Consider the following 24,594-nt stretch of genomic DNA (forward strand, 5'->3'; position numbering starts at 1 on the left):
GTTTCTCAGAAATGTGTAAAGTTTAATTCAGCTTCACTTCAGAATTTCCAAAGCAACAACCCAGTCAGTCAAATAGTTCCACAGAATTAGAAGTTTATTAGATTTTTATTTTTTCTATTTTTGAAATATATTCTTATTTTAAATCACAATTGTTAAAATCTTTTGTTAAGTATTAGGTTCTACTGCTACCACAGAGACAATAAGTTTCATGGCACATTTCCCCTTTCATGAGTTATATTTCATGGGTTGAAATTCCCCTTGGGGATGAATAAAGTATCTATCTATATATCTATCTATATGCCGGTGCTATTAAACTTGATTCTGATATTGATATGGGAGACCCACCACCGGTCACCTGATCCCAGTTACTGCAGATCGTAATGTGAGATTGAAGCATTTTCCATATATTTGCTTTCCACAGAAATGACAACAGTTCAGTTTCCTTCTGAGGTTCCAGAGCAGAAGCTCAGTCTGTCTAATATTTCCACAGAATTAAAATGGGGAAATTTGTTTATCATCATCACGTACTGAGCTACAGTGAAAATCTTGCCTGATGTACCATTCACACAGATCGATACATTACGACGGTACATTGAGCTGATATACAACAAAAAAATAACTGTAACGAAGCATTATGGCTGCAGAGAAAGTGCAGTGCAGATAGACATATGGTGCAGGGTCACGCTGAGTTACATTGTGAAGTCGGGTCCATTTTATCATTCATTTGGCATAACTGCAGACAGGAAGCCATCCTTCAGCTTGGTGTTACGCACTTTAAGGCTTTTGTATCTCTCCGCCAATGTGGGAGCGGGTTTACAGCAAAAATGTCCGGGTTGTGAGGGTCTTTGAGTACATGGCCTGCTTTTCCAAGGGAGGGGAAGTGTAGGGAGAGTCCATGGAGGGGAGGCTTGTTTCTCTGATCTTCTCTGCTCTCCAAAGTTCTCTGCTGTTCCTTGCAGTCATGGGCAGAGCAGTAGCCATACGAAGGCGTGAAGTATCGACAAGGAGCTCAGAGACCTCGGCCTTCACCCTGCCTTGTGCAGCTGAATCCTGGACTTCCTGTCAGATCGCCGGCAGGTGGTAAGAGTGGGCTCCATCTCCTCTGTCTCTCTGACCCTCAGGACACAGAACCCAGAGGGTTGTCTCTTTGGCCCACTCCTTTACTCTCTGTGCACCCATGACTTGTGTTGCCACCCACAGCTCCAATCTGCTGATTAAATTTGCAGACAGCACTACATTGATTGGCCTAATCTCAAAAAATAACTTTCAATCGATCAAATACCTCCTGACAAGGTTCGGTCCAAACAAACTTTTCACCTTTCTTCAGGGGATTAGTCAGAGGAAGAGCGATAGCAGCAAAGTTCTTACAGAACTTACGATAATATCCATCCATTCCGAGAAACCTTCTAAGAGCCTTCTTAGCAGTCAGAATAGGAACTTGAGAAATTGCCTGGTCTTTTGCCCGAACAGGAGCCAACTTGCCTTGAGCTACAACATAGCGAAGACAGGTCACAGTGGCATGGCCATATTCACTCTTAGCTAAGTTAACTGTAAGGCTGGCCTGGGAAAACCTGTCAAACAGCTTCTCCACTGCAGGGATATGCTCTTCCCAAGTGTCACTCCCTGTAACTATGTCATCAATATAAGCATCTGTGTGATCTAATCCTCGAATTACAGAATCATTCATTCTCTGGAATGTTCCTGGAGCATTTTTCTTTCCAAAAGGTTAAACATTGTATTCATACAACCCAGATGGTGCCACAAATGCAGAAATTTCTCTACCTCTGTCCATCAATGGAACATACCAATACCCTTTCAACAGATCAATCTTTGTAAGATATTAGCTATTCCAACCTTATCGATGCAATCATCTATCCTAGGGATAGGATAGGCATCTGTTTTTGTTACTGCATTTGCCTTCCTATAATCAGTGCAAAATCTAGTACTGCCATCAGGTTTGGACACTATAATGCAGGGTGAGCTCCAATCTGATGCTGAAGGACTAATAATACAATTTTTCTGCATATATTCAATTCCTTGCTCAGCCTATTTACACTTTTCATGTTCATGCAATATGGGTGTTGTTTAATCGGTTTAGCTTGACCATTATCTATGCCGTGTACTGCGACTGTGGTTGTTTGGGAACATCAGGAAAAAAATCTTTCAACTTCAGAATTAATTCCGTCAGCTGTTGTTGTTGCGTTGTCTGCAGATCAGTCAACTTGTTAGCAATGTTTTCTGGAACAACCGAGTTCATTCGTCTAACTGGGACCATGTTTGGCTTGTGAAAAGTCTCAGACGAGTCAATTGTTTCATTCTCAGGGTTACCAGATTCATATGTTTTGACAACACTCACAGATGGTGCCTGCTTCTCAAAATAAGGCTTTATTATATTTTTCTGTACCACCTGTGTTAGTTTACGTTGATCAGGTGTTTTAATAACATAATTCACATCATTAAGTTGAGAGACTATTTGAAACGGTTCATTGAATTTCACCTGTAGTGGATTCATCAACATTGGAGATAAGGTAAGCACATTATCCCCCACCTGGTATTTTCTTTCGCAAGCCCGCTTATCAAGCCAACACTTTATTTTGTTTTGAGAAATCTTTTAAGTTTTGTCTTTCTAGAATACAGGCTTCATGCAGTGTATTTTTGAACTTTAAAACATAGTCTAACAGGTTAACTTGTACATCCCCATCAATCCACTGTTCCTTTAACAAGGTCAAAGGTCCCCTCACTCTGAGACCAAATACAAATTCAAATGGACTAAAGCCCAGTTAATCCTGTACCAACTCTTACTGCGAACAAAACCAAATACATTCCTTCATCCCAGTCTTTTCCATTTTCATCATGGTATGTCTTAATCATTGTTTTGAGGGCAGAATGAAATCTTTCCAAAGCCCCTTGTGATTCCAGATGGTATGCAGTTGATGTAATTTGTTTAGTTCCCAGTTCATAAACTACCTGCTGGAATAATCCAGATGTAAAATTACTTCCTTGATCAGACTGGATTTCTTTAGGCAAACCAGATAAAGTAAAAAACTTGATAACAGCCTTTGCCACAGTTTTAGCTTTAATATTTCTGAGAGCTATTGCCTCTGGGAATCTGGATGTAGTACACATAACAGTTAGCAGATACTGATGGCCAGCTTTAGTCTTTGGCAATGGGCCATCACAATCCACTATAAATGTTGAAAACGGTTCACCGAATGCAGGTATAGACCACAGTGGGGCCACTGGTGTGACCTGATTAGGTTTAACCACAACTTGACAAGTGTGACAGGTTCTGCAAAAGGTAACAACAACTTTCCTCAAATTAGGCCAGTAGAATTATTTCATAATCCTGTTTACAGTTTCATTCACTCCAAGATGTCGACGTAAGGGCATACTGTAGGCCAAAGTTAAAATTTCAGCCCTAAAAACTTTAGGAACTACAACTTGGTGAACAATTGCCCATTCCTCACTCACTGGTATAGCAGGTGGCCTCCACTTCCTCATTAACACGCCATCCTTGAGATAATACCCTACTGGCACTTTCTTAATCTCATTATCTGAGAGAGCTGTTTCTTTTGAAGCTTCAATCTCAGGGTCTCGGTTCTGTTCTGCTATAATCTCCTTCCTAGACAGGGACAAATCTTTCTCATCAGACTTACTACCTGAATCCTGTTGAAACAATGAAGGCGGAAAAGTCCCTGACGAGTCATCATAACCTGAATCCGGATTTTGGCTATCATGGGTATCAGAATCATGCTGCACAGAACTCTCTGCATTGGTAGACTTTTTAGCCATACTTTGAGTTCCTGCGTAGGAAGGATAAATGTTAAAATCCATCTGTGGGTCATCAGTGGTTGGCTTAGTTGTGAACTGCACTGCAGGAACAACTTCACCATCTGCCAGGTCATTCCCTAACAGCAAAGTAACATCTTCCACCGGTAAACTGGAGCACAATCCTATCTCAACAGGTCCTGAAACCAATCCTGATTATAAAGTTACCTTGTGCAACGGCACAGAAACCACACCGCCCCCAAGGCCTTGAATAAGATTTACCTCACCAGTGTTAGACTCATCACCAAACTTTAGAACACTGTCTAATGTAAGTGACTGAGAAGCCCCAGTATCTCGAAGAATTTTCACTGGTACTGGGGTTGATTCTTCATTTACGAATACAAACCCATCTGACATAAAATGATCGAACACCTTCTTAACTCAGTCAGACCTCTCAGTCCTTAACTGAGCCTCAACAGAATGTTCAGAACCCTGTGGATTTATAGGTGCTTCAACATACTGACCACGGGCATTTGGGACTGCCTCATTTTCCATTTTCTTCTTCAGGACAGAACAATTAGCCATCACATGACCAGCTTTCTTACAACAGTAACAATCAAGACCAGAATATTTCACCTTCAACTGTTTCCCTTCATCCTTACTCCTGTCACTAGTCCCAGCTTTAATTTCTGGTTTACCCTGGTGATCCCTGCTACTCTTTCGGAAGCTCTTATTCGGGGTAAACTTAACCTTATGAGTTAAAGCAAACATCTGCTAATCTAGCAGACTCCTGCAAAGTGGCAGCATCATTTTCATCTAAATGTCTCTTTATGTCATCATAGACGCACCTTTTGAATTCTTCAATTAAAACCAACTCTTTCTATCTGTAAAAATCATCATTTATATTTTTATATGTGCACCAGCGGTCAAAACACACAAACTTCTCAGAAGCAAATTCCATGTAAGTCTGTTTCATAGATTTCCTCCAATTTCTAAGCCTTTGTAAGCTTCTGGAACCAACACATAAGCTTTGAGCACAGCCTGTTTCACAATGACATAATCAGCTGCATTTTCAATTGATAGGGCAGAATGTGTGTGTTGAGCCTTGCCCTTAATTATACTTTGTAACTAAAGAGTCCAGCTTCCTTTCGACCGCTTTTGACTTTCAGCCACTTTCTCAAAAGGCTGGAAGTATTTACCTACGTCGGTTTCATCAAATGGAGGGACCAATTTAACTTCCTGGCTGGCAATAAATGGTTCAACCAACTCCTTTGAGACAGCAACTTCTTTCTTGAGCCTTAACTTATCTGTCAGAACATGCCTCTGTCTTTTTCCTTCTTCCCTCTGTTTGTCTGCTTCCTCAGCTTCAAAACACCTTTTTTTCTGCTTCCTCCCTCTGTTTGTCTGCCTCTCTAGCATCAAACCCCCTCTGTCTCTTTTTCTTCAGCCTCTAATCTAAGTACATCAGTCCTCAATTGTTCTAGTTGTAACTGGATCTCCTCTTTACTCACAGGAAACCTCTTTAACACTTCCTTATCAAATACCTTCATAGATCTATAGTGCTCAACTATTTTCCTCTGAATTTCTGGCTTTCTCATAGTCCCCTGTGGCGTCTGCAATTCGCAGCCGCACCATCAGCCGGGCCTATTAAAGTGTCCTGTAGCCGACCGTCCTCCTGATAACCTGGGAAATGACTCAGTGGCTGCATGACACCAGCCTAAGTAGATGGGGCTGGATAATTGGATTCTGCTACAGCCAGAGGGGTGTTCTCTGGAGCTACGTCATTTATGGCATATCTTTTAAAGGAGAGGAATGTTTTCTGTCCCATGCAATTTACTATTGAATGGCCAGCATCCAATATAAGCCCACAGCCAGGAGCTGAGTGGTGTCTCTAGGTCTGAGGAGTATTTCGCTGCATTGTTGTAACCCAGTTTTGTTCTGTTTAGCTGATTCAAGTTTAGCTGATTCAAGTTTAGACTCTAGAACAGTTCTGTTGAGTTTATAAACATTTTGGGTAATAAAACCCCTATTTTTTTCACCTTTACCTGCTCTCCCAGTTTTATGCTTACCCTGCTCCTTCACACCCCCTTACCTCATTGAGGTTCAATCGTCAGCAATTCATTCTTTTTAGCTTTTCCTAATACCTCAGGGGTTGGTGCTTCCAGAATTATATAAATATCCATTGCTGCTGATTTCCACACACAAATAAATCAAAAGGGATCACCCCAATCAACTCGATAATTAATCGATCAATATTTCCCCAAGTTTGTTCATATCCCGGACGCAGGATGCAATTTTGTTATGAACCGTAACGCTTTAGAAACAAACCAGCAGCAATAGACCTGGAGTCTGGTTTTGATGTTAAAACCACTATCTTTATTAATAACTACTTATAATATTGTAATTTAAACAAGATAAACAGAAGTTAACAGTGTTATGTGAATAAATGTGTGTAAATATAACTCCCAAACTACTGAGCTCGGGGGAAACAAGGCTTGGAGTCTTGAGATAGTAAAGTATGAAAGCTCAGTTCATCCACGGAATAGGTGATGAGGGAGATATTTGTAATCCGGGGTAAATGTCAAGAGAAGGCAATTATGTTGAATTCCACAGGTTCCATGGTGGTAAAGCGAGAGAATAATCGCTGTAGATTTAATCCATCGTCATTCCAAATCCAAATACGAATTATCACCAATAGCAAATTGTCACAAGGGGTATCGTCACCACACCCAGGCAAGGGTTAACACATCAGTGGTCTTCACATGATACCCCAAATCAGATCCACTCCTATGGATCAAACGAGGTGACCACCACATGTTCGATGTACGATGAATCGATAACTAACCCACACTTGTGGGCATAGGAAAGTTCCAAAGATTGACCCTTGGCCTTTAGTTCCCTGGTTTTGATCTTTTCATTTTTCCTCCTTCGTCTCCGTCTGACTCTGAGTGTCTGTGTCCTCGGTTAAAACTAAACAAGTTGTGAGCGATGTAAACAAGCTGCAAGGCCGACTGATACACCTTCTTAATCTGTTCTCTCTCTTAAAATGACAGTCCACAGCAAACAAAACCCAGGGATTCATAACAACAGCCACTCCCCATTGTGAACTGACTGGTGTGCCAGTAATTGGGATGACTGACTGAATCCTTTCCCACAGACTGAGCACGTGAACGGCTTCTACCCAGTGTGAACTCGCTGATGTACCTCCAGTTTTGTTGAGCAAGTGAATCTCTTCCCACAGACTGAGCAGGTGAATGGCCTCTCCCCAGTGTGAACTCGCTGATGTACCAGTAGGTTGGATGACTGAGTGAATCCTTTCCCACATTCTGAGCAGGTAAATGGCTTCTCCACAGTGTGAACTCGCTGGTGTCTCTGTAGGTGGGATGACAGTGTAAATCCCTTCCCACATTCTGAGCAGGTGAATGGCTTCCCTCCAGTGTGACTTCGCAGATGTCTCTGTAGTTGGGATGACAGTGTGAATCCCTTCCCACAGACTGAGCAGGTGAATGGCTTCTCCCCAGTGTGAACTCGCTGATGTACCAGTAGGTCAGATGACTCACTGAATCTCTTCCCACAGACCGAGCAAGTGAATGGCTTCTCCCCAGTGTGAACTCGCCGGTGACTCTGTAGTGTGGATGACTGTGTGAATCCCTTCCCACAGTCTGAGCAGGTGAATGGCCGCTTCCCGGTATGAACTTGCTGGTGTGCCATTTGGTCAGATGACCGAGAGAATCCCTTCCCTGAAATTCAGCAGATGACCAGCCTCGGCCCAGTGTGATCGGACTGGTCTGTCCGCAGGTGGGATGCCAAAGAGAACCCTTTCTCACACACAGTGCAGATGAATGGCCTTGCCCAGTGGGAACTTGCTGATGTACCTTCAACTGAGATAACCGAGTGAAACCATTCCCACAGTCTGAGCAGGAAGGATGGTCGATTGAATCCCTTGCTCCACTTCTTAAATATCGGGACAGAGACAGCAAAACTGCCGTGCCGTATCTGAGATTCGTGGAGACAAATTCCTTCTCGTTTTTAACCTGTAAAAAGATTTACATAATCCATCAATTGGTTTAGGACAACATCTGAGATGAAATTACTTGAGTTGCCGAGGTTTGATCTCGTATCACACTGTTACAGTGATGTTAAACCCAAGTTGGACAGAGAAATCATCTCCTGACTGTGCACAGTGCTGGTATCTGGAATGACCATCAATTCTCTGATGCTCTTCCTGTCTCTATAAGAATGGGGCATTTCTGCCATCTCGAATTTGTGCCTTGGCTCAGTTTGACTCTCTCTAATGCTCGTATTCCCTGTTCCTGCTGAGCAGCACGGGTGCCTGGCCCCACAGTATCTGAAACGCAAATAGTCTTTCTTGACGTGCTGCTGGGAATTCTTTTATGTATTATTAACTTAAAGTGCCACCGTTTTAAAGCCATATAAAAAATTCCTGCTGAGATGAATGGTTGGTCCACACAGCTGTTACAAGTTCATAGAGTACATATTAGAATTATCTCAGGATCCTGTCACAGGCATAGAAAAATACAAAACAGAAACAGGCCCTATGGGCCATCTAGTTTGTGTTGAACCATTTAAACTGCCCACTCCCATACCCCTGCCATCCAGGTACCTATACAAACCTCTTAAATGTTGAAATCGAGCTCACATACACCTAAAAAAGGCTCTAAGCATAAACAAGGAAATTATACAAACACCATTTCCAGAAAAGTTGGGATATTTTCCAAAATGCAATAAAAACAGAAATCTGTGATATGTTAATTCACATTTACCCTTATTTTACTGACAAAAGTACAAAGAAAAGATTTGCAATAGTTTTACTGAACAACTTAATTGTAGTTTGTAAATACACAAATGTAGAATTTGATGGCTGCAACACAAACACACTCAACAAAAGTTGGGTCAGAGGCATGATTACCATTGTGTTACATTACCCTTTCCTTTTAATAACATTTTTGAATCGTTTTGGAACTGAGGATACTAATTGTAGTAGATTTGCAATTGGAAATTTTGTCCATTCTTGCTTGATGTAAGACTTCAGCTGCTCAACAGTCCGTGGTCTCCGTTGTCTGATTCTCCTCTTCAAGATGCGCCATATGTTTTCAACAGGAGATAGATCTGGACTGGCAGCAGGCCAGTTAAGCACACGCACTCTGTGTCTGCAAAGCCAAGCTGTTGTAGCCCGTGCGGAATGTGGTCTGGCATTGTCCTGCTGAAATAAGCATGGACGTCCCGGGAAAAGACGTCGCCCTGATGGCAACATATGTCTCTCTAAAATCCTAATATATGCCTCAGAGTCAGTGTTACCTTCACATACATGAAACTCACCCATGCCGTGGGCACTGATGCACCCCCTTACCATCACAGATGCTGGCTTTTGTACCTTTCACTGATAACAATCAGAATGGTCGTTTTCACCTTTGGCATGGAGAACTCAATGCCCGTTTTTTTCTTAAAACTAGCTGAAATGTGGACTCATCTGACCACAGTTCCACAGTCTTTCAGTCCATCTGAGATGAGCTCAGGCCCAGAGAACTTGCTGGCGTTTCTGCATAGAGTTGATGTATGGCTTCCTCCTTGAGTAATACAGTTTCAAGTTGAATTTCTGGATGGAGCGACAGACTGCATTAAGTGACAATGGTTTTCCGAAGTACTCCCAAGGCCAGATGGCTGTAATTGTCACAGTAGCATGACTGTTTCTTAGGCAGTGCCGCCTGAGGGATTGAAGATCACGTGCATTCAACAGTGGTTTCCGACCTTGCCCTTTACGCACTGAGATGTCTCTGAATTCTCTGAATCTTTTCACATTATTATGTACTGTAGATATTGAAAGACCTAAATTCTCTCATGAATTTTGGCACAAAGGGGTGAGCCACGACCCATCCTTGCTTGCAAAGACTGAGCCTTTGATGGACGCTACTTTTATACACAGTCATGATACCTCACCTGCTACCAATTAGCCTGCTTCATGTGGAGTCTTCCAAACCGGTGTTACTTGAATATTCTGTGCACTTTTCAATCTTATCTTAACTCTGTCCCAACTTTTGTTGAGTCTGTTGCAGCCATCAAATTCTAAATTTGTGTATATTTACAAAATACAATTAAGTTGGTCAGTAAAACTATAGAAAATCTTTTCTTTGTTCTTTTGTCAGTTAAATAAAGGTTCACGTGAATTAACATATCACAGATTTTTGTTTTTATTGCATTTTAGAAAATATCTCAACTTTTTTGGAAATGGAGTTTGTACACTGCTTTGAGGATTTGTTGGAAGTATACAGAATTATAAGGGTATAGATAGAGGTATTTGCAAGCAGCATTTTCCACTGATGTTGGGTGGGCTGACAAGCAGAGGTCATGGGTAAGTGACTTCACCATTTATACAATACAATACAGGCCCTTCGGCCTACAATGCTGTGCCACATATTACTTACTTTTGAAATTACCTAGAGTTTCCCATAGTCCTCTATTTTTCTGCGCACCATGTACCAGAAGCCTCTTAAAAGACACTATTGCATCCGCCTTCATCACAGTCGCCGGCAGCCCATTCCGGACACTCATCACTCTGCGTAAAGAAACTCACCCCCCCGTGGTGATATCACGTGCCAGGACGTGACTGGACAGAGTTCTGAGAATAAGCAGAAATGAAGAATGATCGAGAAGCATGGCAGTGTAAAACGTGGTTTTGTTGCTGTTAAATAAAAGGTCAATTCTTCCCTAATATAGTTTGTTATGAGTAACCCACGGTCCGTATAAAGAACACAACACCCCTGACATCTCCTTCGTACCTGCTTCGAAGCACCTTAAAACTGCGCCCTCTCCACGGGTTTTCTCTTGTTTGTGATTGGAGGTAGAACAAAGAAGATTTTCTCAACTGGTGATGTAAAAGATTTTGTTCCCTTTCTCCGAGTTCCTAATCCTTGCATTTAAATAGCTGGATCTCAGCTCTGTTTGAGAGATCCATCGGTTCCCATTCCCTCAGCAGCCGGAAGCTTCCCAGGGCCTGTGTACGGATCGTGGGGCTGAGAGAAGGGGAAGACAGCAGGACTGTCCCGGGATTGTGGGTCACGGTGTCCGGCATCAGAGCAATTGTTCCACACTCGGTGTTTAAGATAGCCGCCCGTAGATTCATTCTTACCTTGAACGCTCCTGCTGAGTCCTTTTGTGTACAGCGTGCATGCGATCTGAATACGTCAACAACCTTGACGCCTGCGCATTTGATTGGTGGTTCAGAGGCAGAGAAATTTTAAACGCACTGTTTTATGGGTAATCACGGTGCCATAAAAAGTTCCTGCAAGCACCGGTTCTATGTCCACACCTCAGGGTTTTTTCTGTGTAGAAAACTCAGCAGCTCTTTTAACGTAGAAAGCGGCTCCCAAAAACAATATCAACAGGCATTCTGTTTATCTAATGCCGAAGTACAACCCTCTTACAAATGAAGATATAAAACACAAACGATTCTGCAGTTGCTAGAAATACAGACACACACACACAAACCCACAATGCTGGAGGAACTGTGCAGTTCAGGCAGCAACTGAGCAGAGGAGTCCACAGTCTAGGCATACTGAAGGGCTCGGCCTAAACGTTGTCTATTTATTCCTCTCCACATCTTCTGCCTGATATGTTGATTTCCTCCAGTATTTTGCAGAAATTAACCACTTTTTTTTCAATCAAGCAGTTTCCAAATGTGTCTGATCTTTCATTTGTAGCCACATCCTGCAGGTTCGGTTTGTCTTCTTCCTCCTCCTTGTAAACTCCAGGCCCCATCTCTTTCTGGAGCCCCAAATCCCTGACTGGCAAATTGGTTTCAGACTCTGCTCCATTCACTCGCTAGTCTGCTGTCAGACTTCAGATGTTCATTGTAACAACCCAGCAGTTCGAAGCGAAGACCTTTGAAATTAGTGAGAGTGACCTAAAACGTTGAAAAGGGCGGGTAAGAAGGAGTTTAACCAACTTCGTCCTGAGCCCTGAACAACGTCACAACCACAGTGAGCTCATCGTCTTGTTCAGCAGGAGAAAATCATGCAGGAAATTCATGCAGGTGTATAAGATGATGAGAGGCATCGGTCGTGTGGATAGTCAGAGGCTTTTTCCCAGGGCATAAACGGCTAACACGAGGGGGAATAGGTTTAAGCTGCTTGGAGGTAGGTACAGGGGAGGCGTCAGAGCCAAGTTTTTTTTTAAACAGAGAGTGATGTCTGTGTGGAAAGCACCGCCAGCGTCGGTAGAGGCGGATAAAATAGGATCTTTTAAGAGACGCTTAGATAGGTACATGGAGCTTAGGAAATAGGTGGCTATGCGGTAGGGTAATTCTAGACAGTTAAGAGACTAAGTTACATGGTCGGTACGATATTGTGGGCCAAAGCATCAGTAATATGTTGTAGATTTCTATGTTTCTGTGAAATTCAAGGGAAATCTCCTATCCCACGGAGTAGTGACTAGTTGCAATCTGTCATCTCAGGGAGGGTGAGAGGGGAACGGCAGGGATAGATTTTAATATACTGATATGGAACAGAAAAATGGACAGGGATCAGCTGGGCCGAGTGGTCTCTCAAGTGAGACACGGGATTTGATACAAACTGATTTATCTTTCACAGCTCCACAATATTAAACACCAGTATAGTTTAAGGCTAACATCAGCAGAACCGACTCCTCCAATGCTCAGTGACCAGGGTTCAGTCCTGGGCGCGATGAGCAGCCGCAAGAACTGCAGAATCTGACAGTAACGGTCCCTCATAAACCTGCAGCTGCCTTCAGTCACCGTGATGGTTAAACATTTAACACGGAGCTGATTTGAACTTCCTCCCTGATGTGAAGTTTCTGGTGTTGCAGCAGCTGGGATGATTGAGTAAAACTCTTTGCTCACTCCAGACAGAAATGTGGCCTCTATTTATTGCGAACTCACCGGAGCATCACAAGGTGGATTAACTGAATGAGTCTCTTCACACACACGGAGCAGGTGAACGGCCGCTTCCCAGTGCGAAGCTGTTAGTGTATCTGCGATGGCCGACTGAATCCCTTCCAAAATGAGAGCCAGTGAATGACGTCACAGTGCTATAACGTCATAGCGATGTATCCAATCAGATCACGGACATGGACACGTGATCGGGCTCTCCTTGTCGCGAGTGGGGCGCTGTCTTCTCCAGCATCTCCGCCTCCACATTCAAGGACCGGAGGCATTCAAGCGCTGGTGAACTGACAGATACAGCGGAACTAACGAGCTGTTGTGTTTATGAGTCCCATAGACAAGTCCTTTGCCTTTTCTGCACTGTTAAAAGCTTACAAAGCACGTTGGAGGGTGAAGGACAACATTTCAACTCAGGTAATTTTACTCTCCATGGTGCCTTCTGAAAAAAACTGTCACAGCTCAGAACAAGTTGGAGGAACAAGACTTCATCTTCTAACAGGCTACAGTTCCGGCATCAGGCTGAACATCAAACTCTCCGCTTCCCTCTCTGTATCAAAATGGATCATTCCTCCCCTTCATCAGTCTGTGACTTGGCTCAGTCTGTCTGTCTCCTTCGCATTCTGAGCATGCGCCACACACCCACTGAGATCACATTTTATTTACACGGCTGTGACTAGAGACTTTCTGATTATTATGTCCCTCCTGGTATTTGACGGTTGTAAACTCCGAGTCAGCAATGGTATTGACCCTCAGGAGTAGGTGATTAGGCTTTTTCGTTGGAGATCGATAAACTGCCGGTAGTGTGTGTCTGGATGAGTGGGTCGTTTTCAGACTGGAAGGAGGTAGCGTTTGGAGTACCCCAGAGATCAGTCCCTGACCACAGTTGTTCACAGTTTAATGTCCTGGCGGAGGCAGCGAGATGTGAGATGCCCCAGTCTGCTGGTGACGCAGAAAGAGTGGAGTTGAGGGAGGGGAGGCTATTCACATGCAATTTTGTAGCTTTGCAATCAGTACATAGTGCACTGTGGGGCTGCAGTGGCTGGTTCCAATCTGCTAATTAGATTTGCTGACCACAGTACATTGATCCGCCGGATCCCAAATAATAACGAGGCAGCCGACAGAGAAGAAGTCATCACCCCGACATGGTCATGTCAAGAAAACAACCTCTCCCTCATTGTAACGAAAACAAAGGAGCTGGTTGTGGATTACAGGAGGAATGGAGACAGGGAACAAATTCAACATTTCCAAGTCTGTTATTGACACAAATGCACATATTAGTATTGATCATGACACAATGTATTTTAAATATCGTTAATGACATAAAACATATTTACAGATTGTTACGGACAGAGAATCGTATAACTTCTGTTCCGCGTATTTTCTGAATGTACTTGCCTGTGATGCTGCAACAAGTCAGTGTTTCTCTGTCCCTGTACCTTCCCGTACTTGAGCACTTGGCAATAAATTCAACAGGACCTGAGAAATCTCAGTGAGATTTGATTAGTGATGTTCATCTTGGCAACTCGGTAGGTCGAATGTATGAGACAGAACACTGTTGAATGCAAAACCCTGAACAGTGTTGATGATCAGAGGGATCTTAGACTCCAAGTTCATCGCTCCCTGAAAGAGACTGCACAGATTGATCGGGTGGATAAGAAGGCAAATGGCATGGTTGTCTTTATTAGTTGAAGCATTGAGTTCAAAAGTCGGAAAGTTGTGTTGCGGCTGTTACGAGCCTTTGGTCGTACTGTGACTGTTTCTTTAAGAGCGCCGGCGTGAGGAGGCGGGACTATGACGTCAGTCACAGGCTGACAGCGCTGACTGTGGACTGAACCATCAGAGAGAGAGAGAGAGAGATCTGCAGACAGCCAGTCAGCCAGTCTAAAGAGAGAGAGAGAGAGACTGGAAAAGCTGATCGCTTCAGTTAGTCGCAGCTGAGGCTTGGAACTCTCCTATGCCCGCAAGAGTGTGTTGATCATCGGTACACGGAAACACAACGAATGTGTGTGGCTGTCACTTCGTATAATCCATAGGAGTGGGTTTTGGAATATCTTGTGTTAACCCTTGCCTGGGTATGTTGTGTGGTAACCCCTGGAAGACGGTATTCCTGTGACAGGTCACTTTCGCTGATAACTCGTATGTGGACGGATTCAGCGGATAAGAACTTCGACGGCGGTTGGTTGAAGTAACGGCCTTTTCTCTGCGTTTCACCCTGGATTACAAATATCTCTCTCCCATCATTTATTCCGTGGATTACTGAACTTTCCTACTTTACCATCTCAAGACTCTAAGCTTTGTTCCCTCAGTCTCGATAGTCTGGGAGATATATTTACACACATATACACATAACACTGTTAACTTCCCTTCATTTCGTTAAGTTACTATATTATAAGTCAATACTACTAAAGATATTGGTTTTAACATCAAAACCAGACTCCAGTGTGAACTCTAGTGCTGCTGGTTCGTTTCTAAAACGCCACAGTTCGTAACACAGTTTTATAGAACTAGTTAGACCACATCTGGAGTGTTTCACACAGTTCTGGTCGCCCCCATTCTCGGAAAGATGTCGGGGCTTTGGACAGGGCGCAGAAGAGGTTTACCAGGACACTGCCTGGATTAGAGGGCATGAGCTATAACGAGAGGCTGGACAAACTTGTGTTGTTTTCTCCAGAGCGGCGCAGGCTGGGGTGAGACTGGATGGACGTTTATAAGATTACGAGAGGAATAGATAGAGTGGATAGACGATATATTTTTCCTGGGGGTTGAAATGTCTAATACATTTAAGGTGAGAGGAGATGTGAGCGGCGTTTGCGTCTTTCCACAGAGTAGTGGGTAAACGGACATCTGTCTGGGGGTGAGAGACCAAAGCGGCCACGTGATCCCGTTTCCTGTTCACGTTTCTCTGCAGATCTGCAGCATCTGCGGGTCACTGCTCTACCTATACGTGGAGCTTCATCTTTCCCCGTTCAGACAAGGCAGTGAGATCCGGATCTGTCACGTCCTCTCGTTGTGGTGGACAATATGGTTTTTTTTCGGCAATATTTTCAGCATGTTTCATTCCACTGTTTTCACCTGCTGAAGTGCTGCCGATGTTTCTGGGTGTCTGACCCACTTATGTGAGAATTTAGCTTTTTATAATTATCTGAGCTTCTCATAAATGTGTGCAGTTCAGTTAAGCTTCACTCCACTACTTCCAAAGCAACAACCCAGTCAGTCAAATAGTTCCACACAATTAAAATAGTTTATTACATCTTTTTTTCATTTTGTACTATTTATATAATTTAACAATGTGATAGTTATATTCTTATATTAAATCACAATTGTTAAAATCTATGGTCAAAAATTAGGTTCTACTTCTGAACGAATTTCATGACATATGCCGGTGCTATTAAACTTGATTCTGATATTGATATGGGAGACCCACCACCAGTCACCTGATCTCACTTACAGCAGATCGTAATGAGAGATTAAAGCCTTTTCTATTTATTTGCGTTCAGTTTCCTTCTGTGGTTCCTGAGCTAAAGCTCAGTCTGTCTAATATTTGCACACAATTAAAATGGGGAATTTGTTTATTATCATCATGTACTGAACGACAGTGAAAATCTTCCCTGACGTACCATCCACACAGATCGATACATTACAACGGTACATCGAGCTGATATACGACAAAACAATAACTGTAACAAACATTATGGCTGCAGAGAAAGTGCAGTGCAGATAGACATATGGTGCAGGGTCACGTCGAGTTACATTGTGAGGTCGAGTCCATTTTATCATTCATTTGGCTTATAACTGCAGACAGGAAGCCGTCCTTGAGCCGGGTGGTTCGCTTTAAGGCTTTTGTATCTCTTCCCCGATGGGGGAGCGGGTTTGCAGGAAGAATGTACAGGTTATGAGGTTCTTTGTGTACATGCCCTGCTTTTCTGAGGGAGAGGAAGTGTACGGAGAGTCCATGGAGGGGAAGCTTGTTTCTCTGATGTTCTCTGCTCTCCAAAGTTCTCTGTGTGAAGTATCGACAAGAAGCTCAGAGACATCGGCCTTCACCCTGCCGTGTGTCGCTGGATCCTGGACTTCCTGTCAGATCGCCGGCAGGTGGTAAGAGTGGGCTCCATCTCCTGTCTCTCTGACCCTCAGGACACATACCCCACAGTGTTGTCTCTTTGGCCCTCTCCTTTACTCTCTGTGCACCCATGACTTGTGTTGCCACCCACACCTTCAACCTGCTAATGAAATTAGCTGACAGCACTACATTGATTGGCCTAATCTCAAATAATAACTTTCAATCGATCAAATGCCTCCCGACAAGGTTCGGTCCAAACATACTTTTCACTCTTCTTCAGGAGATTGGTCAGAGAAAGAGCGATAGCAGCAAAGTTCTTACGAAAATATCCATCCATTCCCAGAAACCTTCTAAGAGCCTTCTTATCAGTCAGAATAGGAACTTGAGAAATTGCCTGGACTTTTGCCCGAACAGGAGCCAACTTGCTTTGACCAACAACATAGCCAAGACAGGTCACAGTGGCACCCAAATTCACTCTTAGCCAAGTTAACTGTAAGGTTGTCCTGAGAAAGCCTGTCAAACGGCTTCTCTACTGCAGAGATATGCTTTTCCCAAGTGTCACTCCCTGTGGCTAAGTCATCAATATAGGCATCTGTGTGTTCTAACCCTGGAATTACAGAATCAATCATTCTCTGGAATGATCCTGGACCATTTTTCCTTCCAACAGAGAAAACATTGTGTTCATACAACCCAGAAGGTGTCACAAATGCAGAAATTTCTCTACCTCTGTCCGTCAATGGATCACACCAATACCCTTTCAACAGATCAATCTTTGTAAGAAATTTAGCTTTTCCAGACTTATTGATGCAATCATCCTCCCTAGGGATAGGAGAGGATTCTGTTTTTGTTACTGCATTTACCTTCCCATAATCAGTGCAAAATCTAACACCACCATCAGGTTAGGGCACAATAACGCAGGGTGAGCTCCAATCTGATGCCAAAGGACTAATAATACCATTTTCATCATATATTCAATTCCTTGCTCAGCCAATTTACACTTTTCGACGTTCATGCAATATGGGTGTTGTTTAATCGGTTTGGCTTGACCAATATCTACATCATGTACTGCGACTGTGGTTTGCTTGGGAACATCGTGAAATAAATCTTTAAACATCAGGATTACTTCCTTCAGCTGTTGTTGCTTTGGCTGCAGATGAGCCAACTTGTTATCAATGTTTTCTGGAACAACCGAGTTCATTAGCCTAACTGGGACCATGTTTGGCTTGTGAAAATTCTCAGACGAGTCGATTGTTTCATTCTCAATATGTTTTGACAACAACACTCCCAGACGGTGCCTGCTTGTCAAAATACGGCTTCATTATATTTATGTGTACCACCTGTGTTAGTTTACATTGGTCGGGTGTTTTAATAGCATTATTCAGATCATTAATTTGAGAGACTATTTCAAGCACCTTATCTCCCACCTGATATTTTCTTTCTCAAGCCCACTTATCAAACCAACACTTCATTTTGTTTTGAGAGATCTTTAAGTTTTGTCTCACTAGACTACAGACTTGGTGTAGTTTATTCTTGAACTTCTAAACAGAGTCTAACAAGTTAACATGTACATCCCCATCAATCCACTGTTCCTTTAACAAGGACAAGGTTCCCCTCACTATAAATTTTAAAAAGGGTTCACCGAATGCAGTTATAGGGCAGAGTGGGGCCACTGGGGTGACCTGATTCGGTTTACCCACAACTTGACAAGTGCGACAGCTTCTGCAAAAGGTCACAACATCTTTCCTCAAATTAGGCCAGTAGAATTATTACATAACTGTTTACAGTTTTATTCACTCCAAAATGTCGACCTAATGGCATACTGTGGGCCAAAGTTAAAATTTCAGCCATATAACTTTAGGAACTACAACTTGGTGAACAATTTCCCATTCCTCACTCGCTGGTATAGCAGGTGGCCTCCACTTCCTCATTGACACTTCATCATGAGATAATACCCTACTGGCACATTCTTAATCTCATCATCTGAGAGGGCTGTTTCTTTTAAAGCTTCAATCTCAGGGTCTCGGTTCTGTTCTGCTATAAACTCCTTCCTAGACAGGGATAAATCTTTCTCATCAGACTTACGACTGAATCCTGTTGAAACACTGAAGGCAGAAAATTCCCTGACAAGTCATCATAACCTGAATCCCGATTTTGGCTATCATGAGTATCAGAATCATGCTGCACAGATTCGTCTGCGTCGGCATACTTTTAGCCATACTTTGAGTTCCTGCGCAGGAAGGATAAATGTTAAAATCCATCTGTGGGTCGTCAGCAGTTGTCTTAGTTGTCAACAGCGCTGCAGGAACAATTTTAGGTCATTCCCTAACAGCAAACTAACATCTTCCAATGGTAAAATGGAATATAATCCGATTTTAACAGGTCCCAAAAGCAACCCTGACAGTAAATTTACCTTGTACAATGGCACAGAAACCATGCTACCCCCAATGCCTTTAATAAGATTTACCTCATCATTGTTCATCTCATCACCAAACTTTAGAACGCTGTCTAATATAAGTGACTGAGAATCCCCAGTAACTCGAAGAATTTTTGGTAATTGGGTTGACCCTTCCTTTACTAATACAAACCCATTTGACATAAAATGATCAAAAGCCTTCTTAATTCAGTCAGAGTTCTCAGTCCATAACTGAGCCTCAACAGAATGTTCAGAACCCTGTGGGTTTATAGGTGCGTCAACAAACTGAACACCGGCATTTGGGACTGGCTTCTTTTCATTTTTCTTATTCAGGATAGAACAATTAGCCATCACATGACCAGCTTTCTTACAATAGTAACAAGCAAGACCAGAATATTTCTCTTTCAACTGCTTCCCTTCATCCTTACTCTTGTCACTAGTCCCAGCTGTAATTTCTGGTTTACCCTGGTGATCTCTGGCACTCTTTTGGAAGCTCTTATTTGGGATAATCTTAACCTTATGAGTAAAAGCAAACTCATCTGCTATTCTATCAGACTCCTGCAAATTGGCAGTATCCTTTTCATCTAAATATGTCTTTATGTCGTCAGGAGCACACCTTTTGAATTCTTCAATTAAAACTAACTCTTTCAAGCTATTAAAATCATCATATACTTATCATCATCATCATATATGTGCACCAGCGATCAAAACACACAGACTTCTCATAAGCAAATTACATATGTCCGGTTCACAGATTTCCACAAATTTCAGAACTTTTGCCTGTATGATTCTGGGACCAACTCGTAAGCTTTGAGCACAGCCTGTTTCACTATGTCACAATCAGCTGCTTCATCAACTGTCAAAGCAGAATAGGCTTGCTAAGCCTCCCCCTTTGTAAGAGAACCAACCCTCTTTTGGCCACTTTAAATTCTAAGCAACCTTCTCAAAATGCTGTAAGTATTTATCAACCTCTTTCTGATCAAATGGAGGTACCAATTTAATTTCCTGACTAGCCTCAAACTTATCACCAGAGTCTAACGCTAGACCCCTTTGCTGAAACCACTGTATCTTTTCCAGCTCGAATAGCCTCTGTCTTTCTGCTTCCTCCTTCTGTTTTTCTGCCTCCTCTCTGATTTTCTGCCTCTCTAGCCTCAAATTGCCTCTGCCTTTCCGGAGCCTCCATCTTTAATTTTTCTAACTTGTACTGGAGCTCAAGCTCACTAGGTTTACTTCCAGGAAACACGTCCAACTCCTCCACTTTAAACACACCCTCAGATACATAATGTTCAGCTATTACCCTCTGCATCTGTTCCCTCCTCATTGTCAATTTCAACATAGCAAGTTTTAACCTTCTAGCAAGACTCAACAACTCAATCCGTCTGGCATCCTCTAATGCCTCAGAGGTTCCCACTTCCAAACAATAATCAGCATCCGCTGCTGATTTTCTACACACAAATATATCAAAAGGGACTTCCCCAATGAAATCGATAATTAATGACTACGCCCCCATAGCTGTTCATATCCCAGATGCAGGCCCCAATTTTGTTATGAATCGTAAAGCTTTAAAAAAGAATCAGCACCAATAGACTACACCTGGAACAACACACAAAAAATACTGGTGGAACACAGCAGGCCAGGCAGCATCTATAAGAAGAAGCATAGTCGACGTTTCAGGCCGAGACCCTTCATCAGGACTGCCTGAGACTGCCTGACAAAGGGCCTCGGCCTGAAACGTTGACAGTGCTTCTCCTTATAGATGCTCCCTGGCCTGCTGTGCTCCACCAGCATTTTGTGTGTGTTTGACTTCCAAGCATCTGCAGATTTCCTCGTGGAGACTACACCAGGAGTCTGTTTTTGATCTTAAAACTATCTTTATTAGAATCGACTTATAATGTAGTAACTTAAGCAAGATAAACAAAAGTTAACAGTGTTATGTGTATATATGTGTGTAAATATAAATCCAAAACTATTGAGCTTGGGGAGAACAAGGCTTGGAGTCTTGAGATGGTAAAGTATGAAAGTTCAGTTCAACCACAGAATAGGTGATGAGAGAGATATATGTAATCCAGGGTAAATGTCGAGAGAAGGCAATTATGTCGATTTCCACAGGTTCCATGGTGGTAAAACAAGAGAACAGTCACTGTAGATATTATCTGTCATCCTTCCAAATCCACATAATAATTATCACCCAAAGTGACTTGTCACAAGGCGTATCGTCTTCAAGTGAATTACCACACCACACCCAGGCAAGGGTTAACACATCGGTGGTCTTCACATGATACCCCAAATCAGATCCACTCCTATGGATCAAACGAGGTGACAACCACACATTCGATGTATGATGAATCGATAATTAACCCACACTTGCGGGCATAGGAAAATTCCAAACAGTGACCCTTGGCACCTATTTCCCTTGTATCGATCTTTCCATTTTTCCTCCTTCATCTCCGTCTGACTCTGAGTGTCTGTGTCCTCAGTTAAAACTAAACAAGCTGTGAGTGATGTAAACAAGCTGCAAGTCAGACTGATTAAACTTCCTAATCTCTCTCTCTTAAAATGACAGTCCACAGCAAACAAAACCTAGGGATTCATATCAACTGACTGGTGTGCCAGTAGTTGGAATGACTGAGTGAATCCTATCCCACATTCTCAGCAGGTAAATGGCTCCTCTCCAGTGTGAACTCGCTGATGTCTCTGTAGTGTGGAAGAGTGAGTGAATCTCTTCCCACATTCTGAGCAGGTGAATGGCCTCTCTCCAGTGTGAGCTCGCTGATGTTCCAGCAATCTGGATGAGTTATTGAATCTCTTCCCACAGACTAAGCAGATGAACGGCTTCTCCCCAGTGTGAACTCGCTGATGTTCCAGTAATCTGGATGACTCAGTGAATCTCTTCCCACAGACTAAGCAGATGAACGGCTTCTCCCCAGTGTGAACTGACTGGTGTCTCTGCAGGGAGCGTGAGTGACTGAACCTCTTCCCACATTCTGAGCAGGGGAATGGCTTCTCTCCAGTGTGAACTCGCTGATGACTCTGCAGGTCGGATGAGCGAGTGAATCTCTTCCCACATTCTGAGCAGAGGAACGGCTTCTCCCCAGTGTGAGCTCGCTGGTGTTTCTGTAGGGCGGATGAATGAGTGAATCTCTTCCCACATTCTGAGTAGATGAACGGCTTCTCCCCAGTGTGAGCTCGCTGGTGTTTCAGAAGGTTGGATGACAGAGTGAACCGTTTCCCACATTCTGTGCAATTGAACGGCTTTTCACCGGTGTGAACACTCTCATGTCTCTGTAGGTAGGATGACTCAGTGAATCCCTTCCCACATTCTGAGCAGATGAACGGCTTCTCCCCAGTGTGAGCTCGCTGGTGTCTCTGTAGGGCGGATGAATGAGTGAATCTCTTCCCACATTCTGAGCAGATGAACGGCTTCTCCCCAGTGTGAGCTCGCTGGTGACTCTGTAGGGCGGATGAATGAGTGAATCTCTTCCCACATTCTGAGCAGGTGAATGGCCTCTCTCCAGTGTGAACTCGCTGATGACTCCGTAGGTTGGATGACTGAGTGAATCCCTTCCCACATTCTGAACAGGTGAACGGCTTCACCCCAGTGTGAATTCGCTGATGACTCTGTAGGTGGGATGACACAGTGAATCTCTTCCCACAGTCTGAGCAGGTGAATGGCTTCTCCCCAGTGTGAACACGCTGGTGACTCCGCAGGTCGGATGACTGGGTGAATCCCTTCCCACAGACTGAGCAGTTGAACGGCTTCTCCCCCGTGTGAACTCGCTGATGTCTCTGTAGGCGGGATATCAGAGTGAATCCTTTCCCACAGTCTGAGCAGGTGAATGGCCTCTCCCCAGTGTGAACTGGCAGATGACTCTGTAGGTGGGATGACTGAGTGAATCTCTTCCCGCATTCTGAACAGGTGAACGGCTTCTCCCCAGTGTGAAGTCGCTGATGTTTCTGTAGGGTGGATAACTCACTGAATCCTTTCCCACATTCTGAGCAGGTGAACGGCTTCTCCCCAGTGTGAACTCGCTGATGTCTCAGTAGGCTGGATAACTCACTGAATCCTTTCCCACATTCTGAGCATGTGAATGGCTTCTCCCCAGTGTGAACTCGCTGATGTCTCAGTTGGCTGGATAAAGCACTGAATCCTTTCCCACATTCTGAGCAGGTGAATGGCTTCTCTCCAGTGTGAACTCGCTGATGTACCAGTAGGTTGGATAACTCACTGAATCCTTTACCACATTCTGAGCATGTGAATGGCTTCTCCCCAGTATGAACTCGCTGATGTCTCCTTAGGCTGGATGACCGACTGAATCCCTTCGCACAGACTGAGCAGGTGAATGGCTTCTCCCCAGAGTGAACTCGCTGATGTACCAGTAGGTTGGATAACTCACTGAATCCTTTCCCACATTCTGAGCAGGTGAATGGCTTCTCCCCAGTGTGATCTCGCTGATGTACCAGTAGGTTGGATGACCGAGTGAATCCCTTCGCACAGACTGAGCAGGTGAATGGCTTCTCCCCAGTGTGAGCTCGCTGATGTCTCTGTAGGGCGGATGAATGAGTGAATCTCTTCCCACAGACTGAGCAGGTGAAGCGCCTCTCTCCAGTGTGAACTCGCTGGGGACTCCGTAGGTTGGATGACTGAGTGAATCTCTTCTCACATTCTGAACAGGTGAACGGCCTCTCCCCAGTGTGAACTCGCTGGGGACTCCGTAGGTTGGATGACTGAGTGAATCCCTTCCCACAGACTGAACAGGTGAATGGCTTCTCCCCAGTGTGAACTCGCTGGTGAGCCATAAGGTCAAATGACTGAGTGAATCCTTTCCCAGAAATTCAGCAGATCACCAGCCTCTACCAGGTGTGGTGTGAACTGACTGGTGTGTCCACAGGTCCAACTGAATCCTTTCTCACACACAGAACAGATGAATGGCCTTGCCCAGTGTGAACTTGCTGATGCACCTTTAATTGTGATAACTGAGTGAATCTACTCCCACTGTCTGAGCAGGTGAACAGCCTTTCTCCTGTGTAAGATGACTGGCTTGCTATTTGGTCAAATGATCAATTGAATCCCTCTCCACAGTCTGAGCAGGAAGGATAGTCGATAGAATCCCTCGCTCCACTTCTTAAATATCCAGACAGAGTCAGCAAAACTGGCGTTTTCAGTTTGAGATCCCCACGACAAATTCCTTCTCGTTTTTAACCTGTGAAAAGATTTACAAAATCCATCAATGGGTTTAGGACAACATTTCAGATGAGATAACTTGAGTTGCCATGGTTTGACTTGGTATCACACAGTTACAGTGAAGTTCAACCCAAGTTGGACAGAGAAATCATCTTCTGACTGGGCACAGTGCTGGTATCTGGAAGACCATCAAACTCTCTGATGCTCTTCCTGTCTCTATAAGAATGGGGCATTTCTGCCATCTCCAATCTGTG

At 43.6% G+C, this 24,594-nt stretch overlaps 3 protein-coding genes across 6 annotated transcripts in view; 1 reads left to right on the plus strand and 2 right to left on the minus strand.

Moving 5' to 3' along the window:
- LOC132390375 (zinc finger protein 239-like) overlaps positions 1-24,594 on the plus strand; it is a 445,145-nt gene that overhangs the window by 258,325 nt on the left and 162,226 nt on the right. The gene's annotated exons all lie outside the window — the stretch shown is intronic.
- LOC132390366 (zinc finger protein 239-like) overlaps positions 3,270-24,594 on the minus strand; it is a 29,566-nt gene continuing 8,241 nt past the window's right edge. The window contains exons 1-2 of one of the 4 annotated variants that reach the window (XM_059962977.1): positions 10,224-11,560; positions 3,270-7,802 (exon numbers count right to left, since the gene is read on the minus strand). In XM_059962977.1, the coding sequence (XP_059818960.1) occupies positions 6,946-7,479 (534 nt within the window). In that variant the 5' untranslated portion in view covers positions 7,480-7,802; positions 10,224-11,560 and the 3' untranslated portion in view covers positions 3,270-6,945. Of the gene's footprint in view, positions 7,803-10,211; positions 11,561-24,594 lie in introns of those variants that run through there. The other 3 variants (XM_059962976.1, XM_059962979.1, XM_059962978.1) reach the window with 3 other exon arrangements.
- LOC132390360 (zinc finger protein 850-like) lies at positions 20,940-24,356 on the minus strand. The gene has a single exon (XM_059962970.1). The coding sequence runs from the start codon at positions 23,953-23,955 to the stop codon at positions 21,808-21,810; it is 2,148 nt and encodes a 715-aa protein (XP_059818953.1). The 5' UTR covers positions 23,956-24,356; the 3' UTR covers positions 20,940-21,807.

The sequence above is a fragment of the Hypanus sabinus genome, unplaced genomic scaffold (genome assembly GCF_030144855.1).
Source record: "Hypanus sabinus isolate sHypSab1 unplaced genomic scaffold, sHypSab1.hap1 scaffold_88, whole genome shotgun sequence".
Lineage (NCBI taxonomy): Eukaryota > Metazoa > Chordata > Chondrichthyes > Myliobatiformes > Dasyatidae > Hypanus > Hypanus sabinus.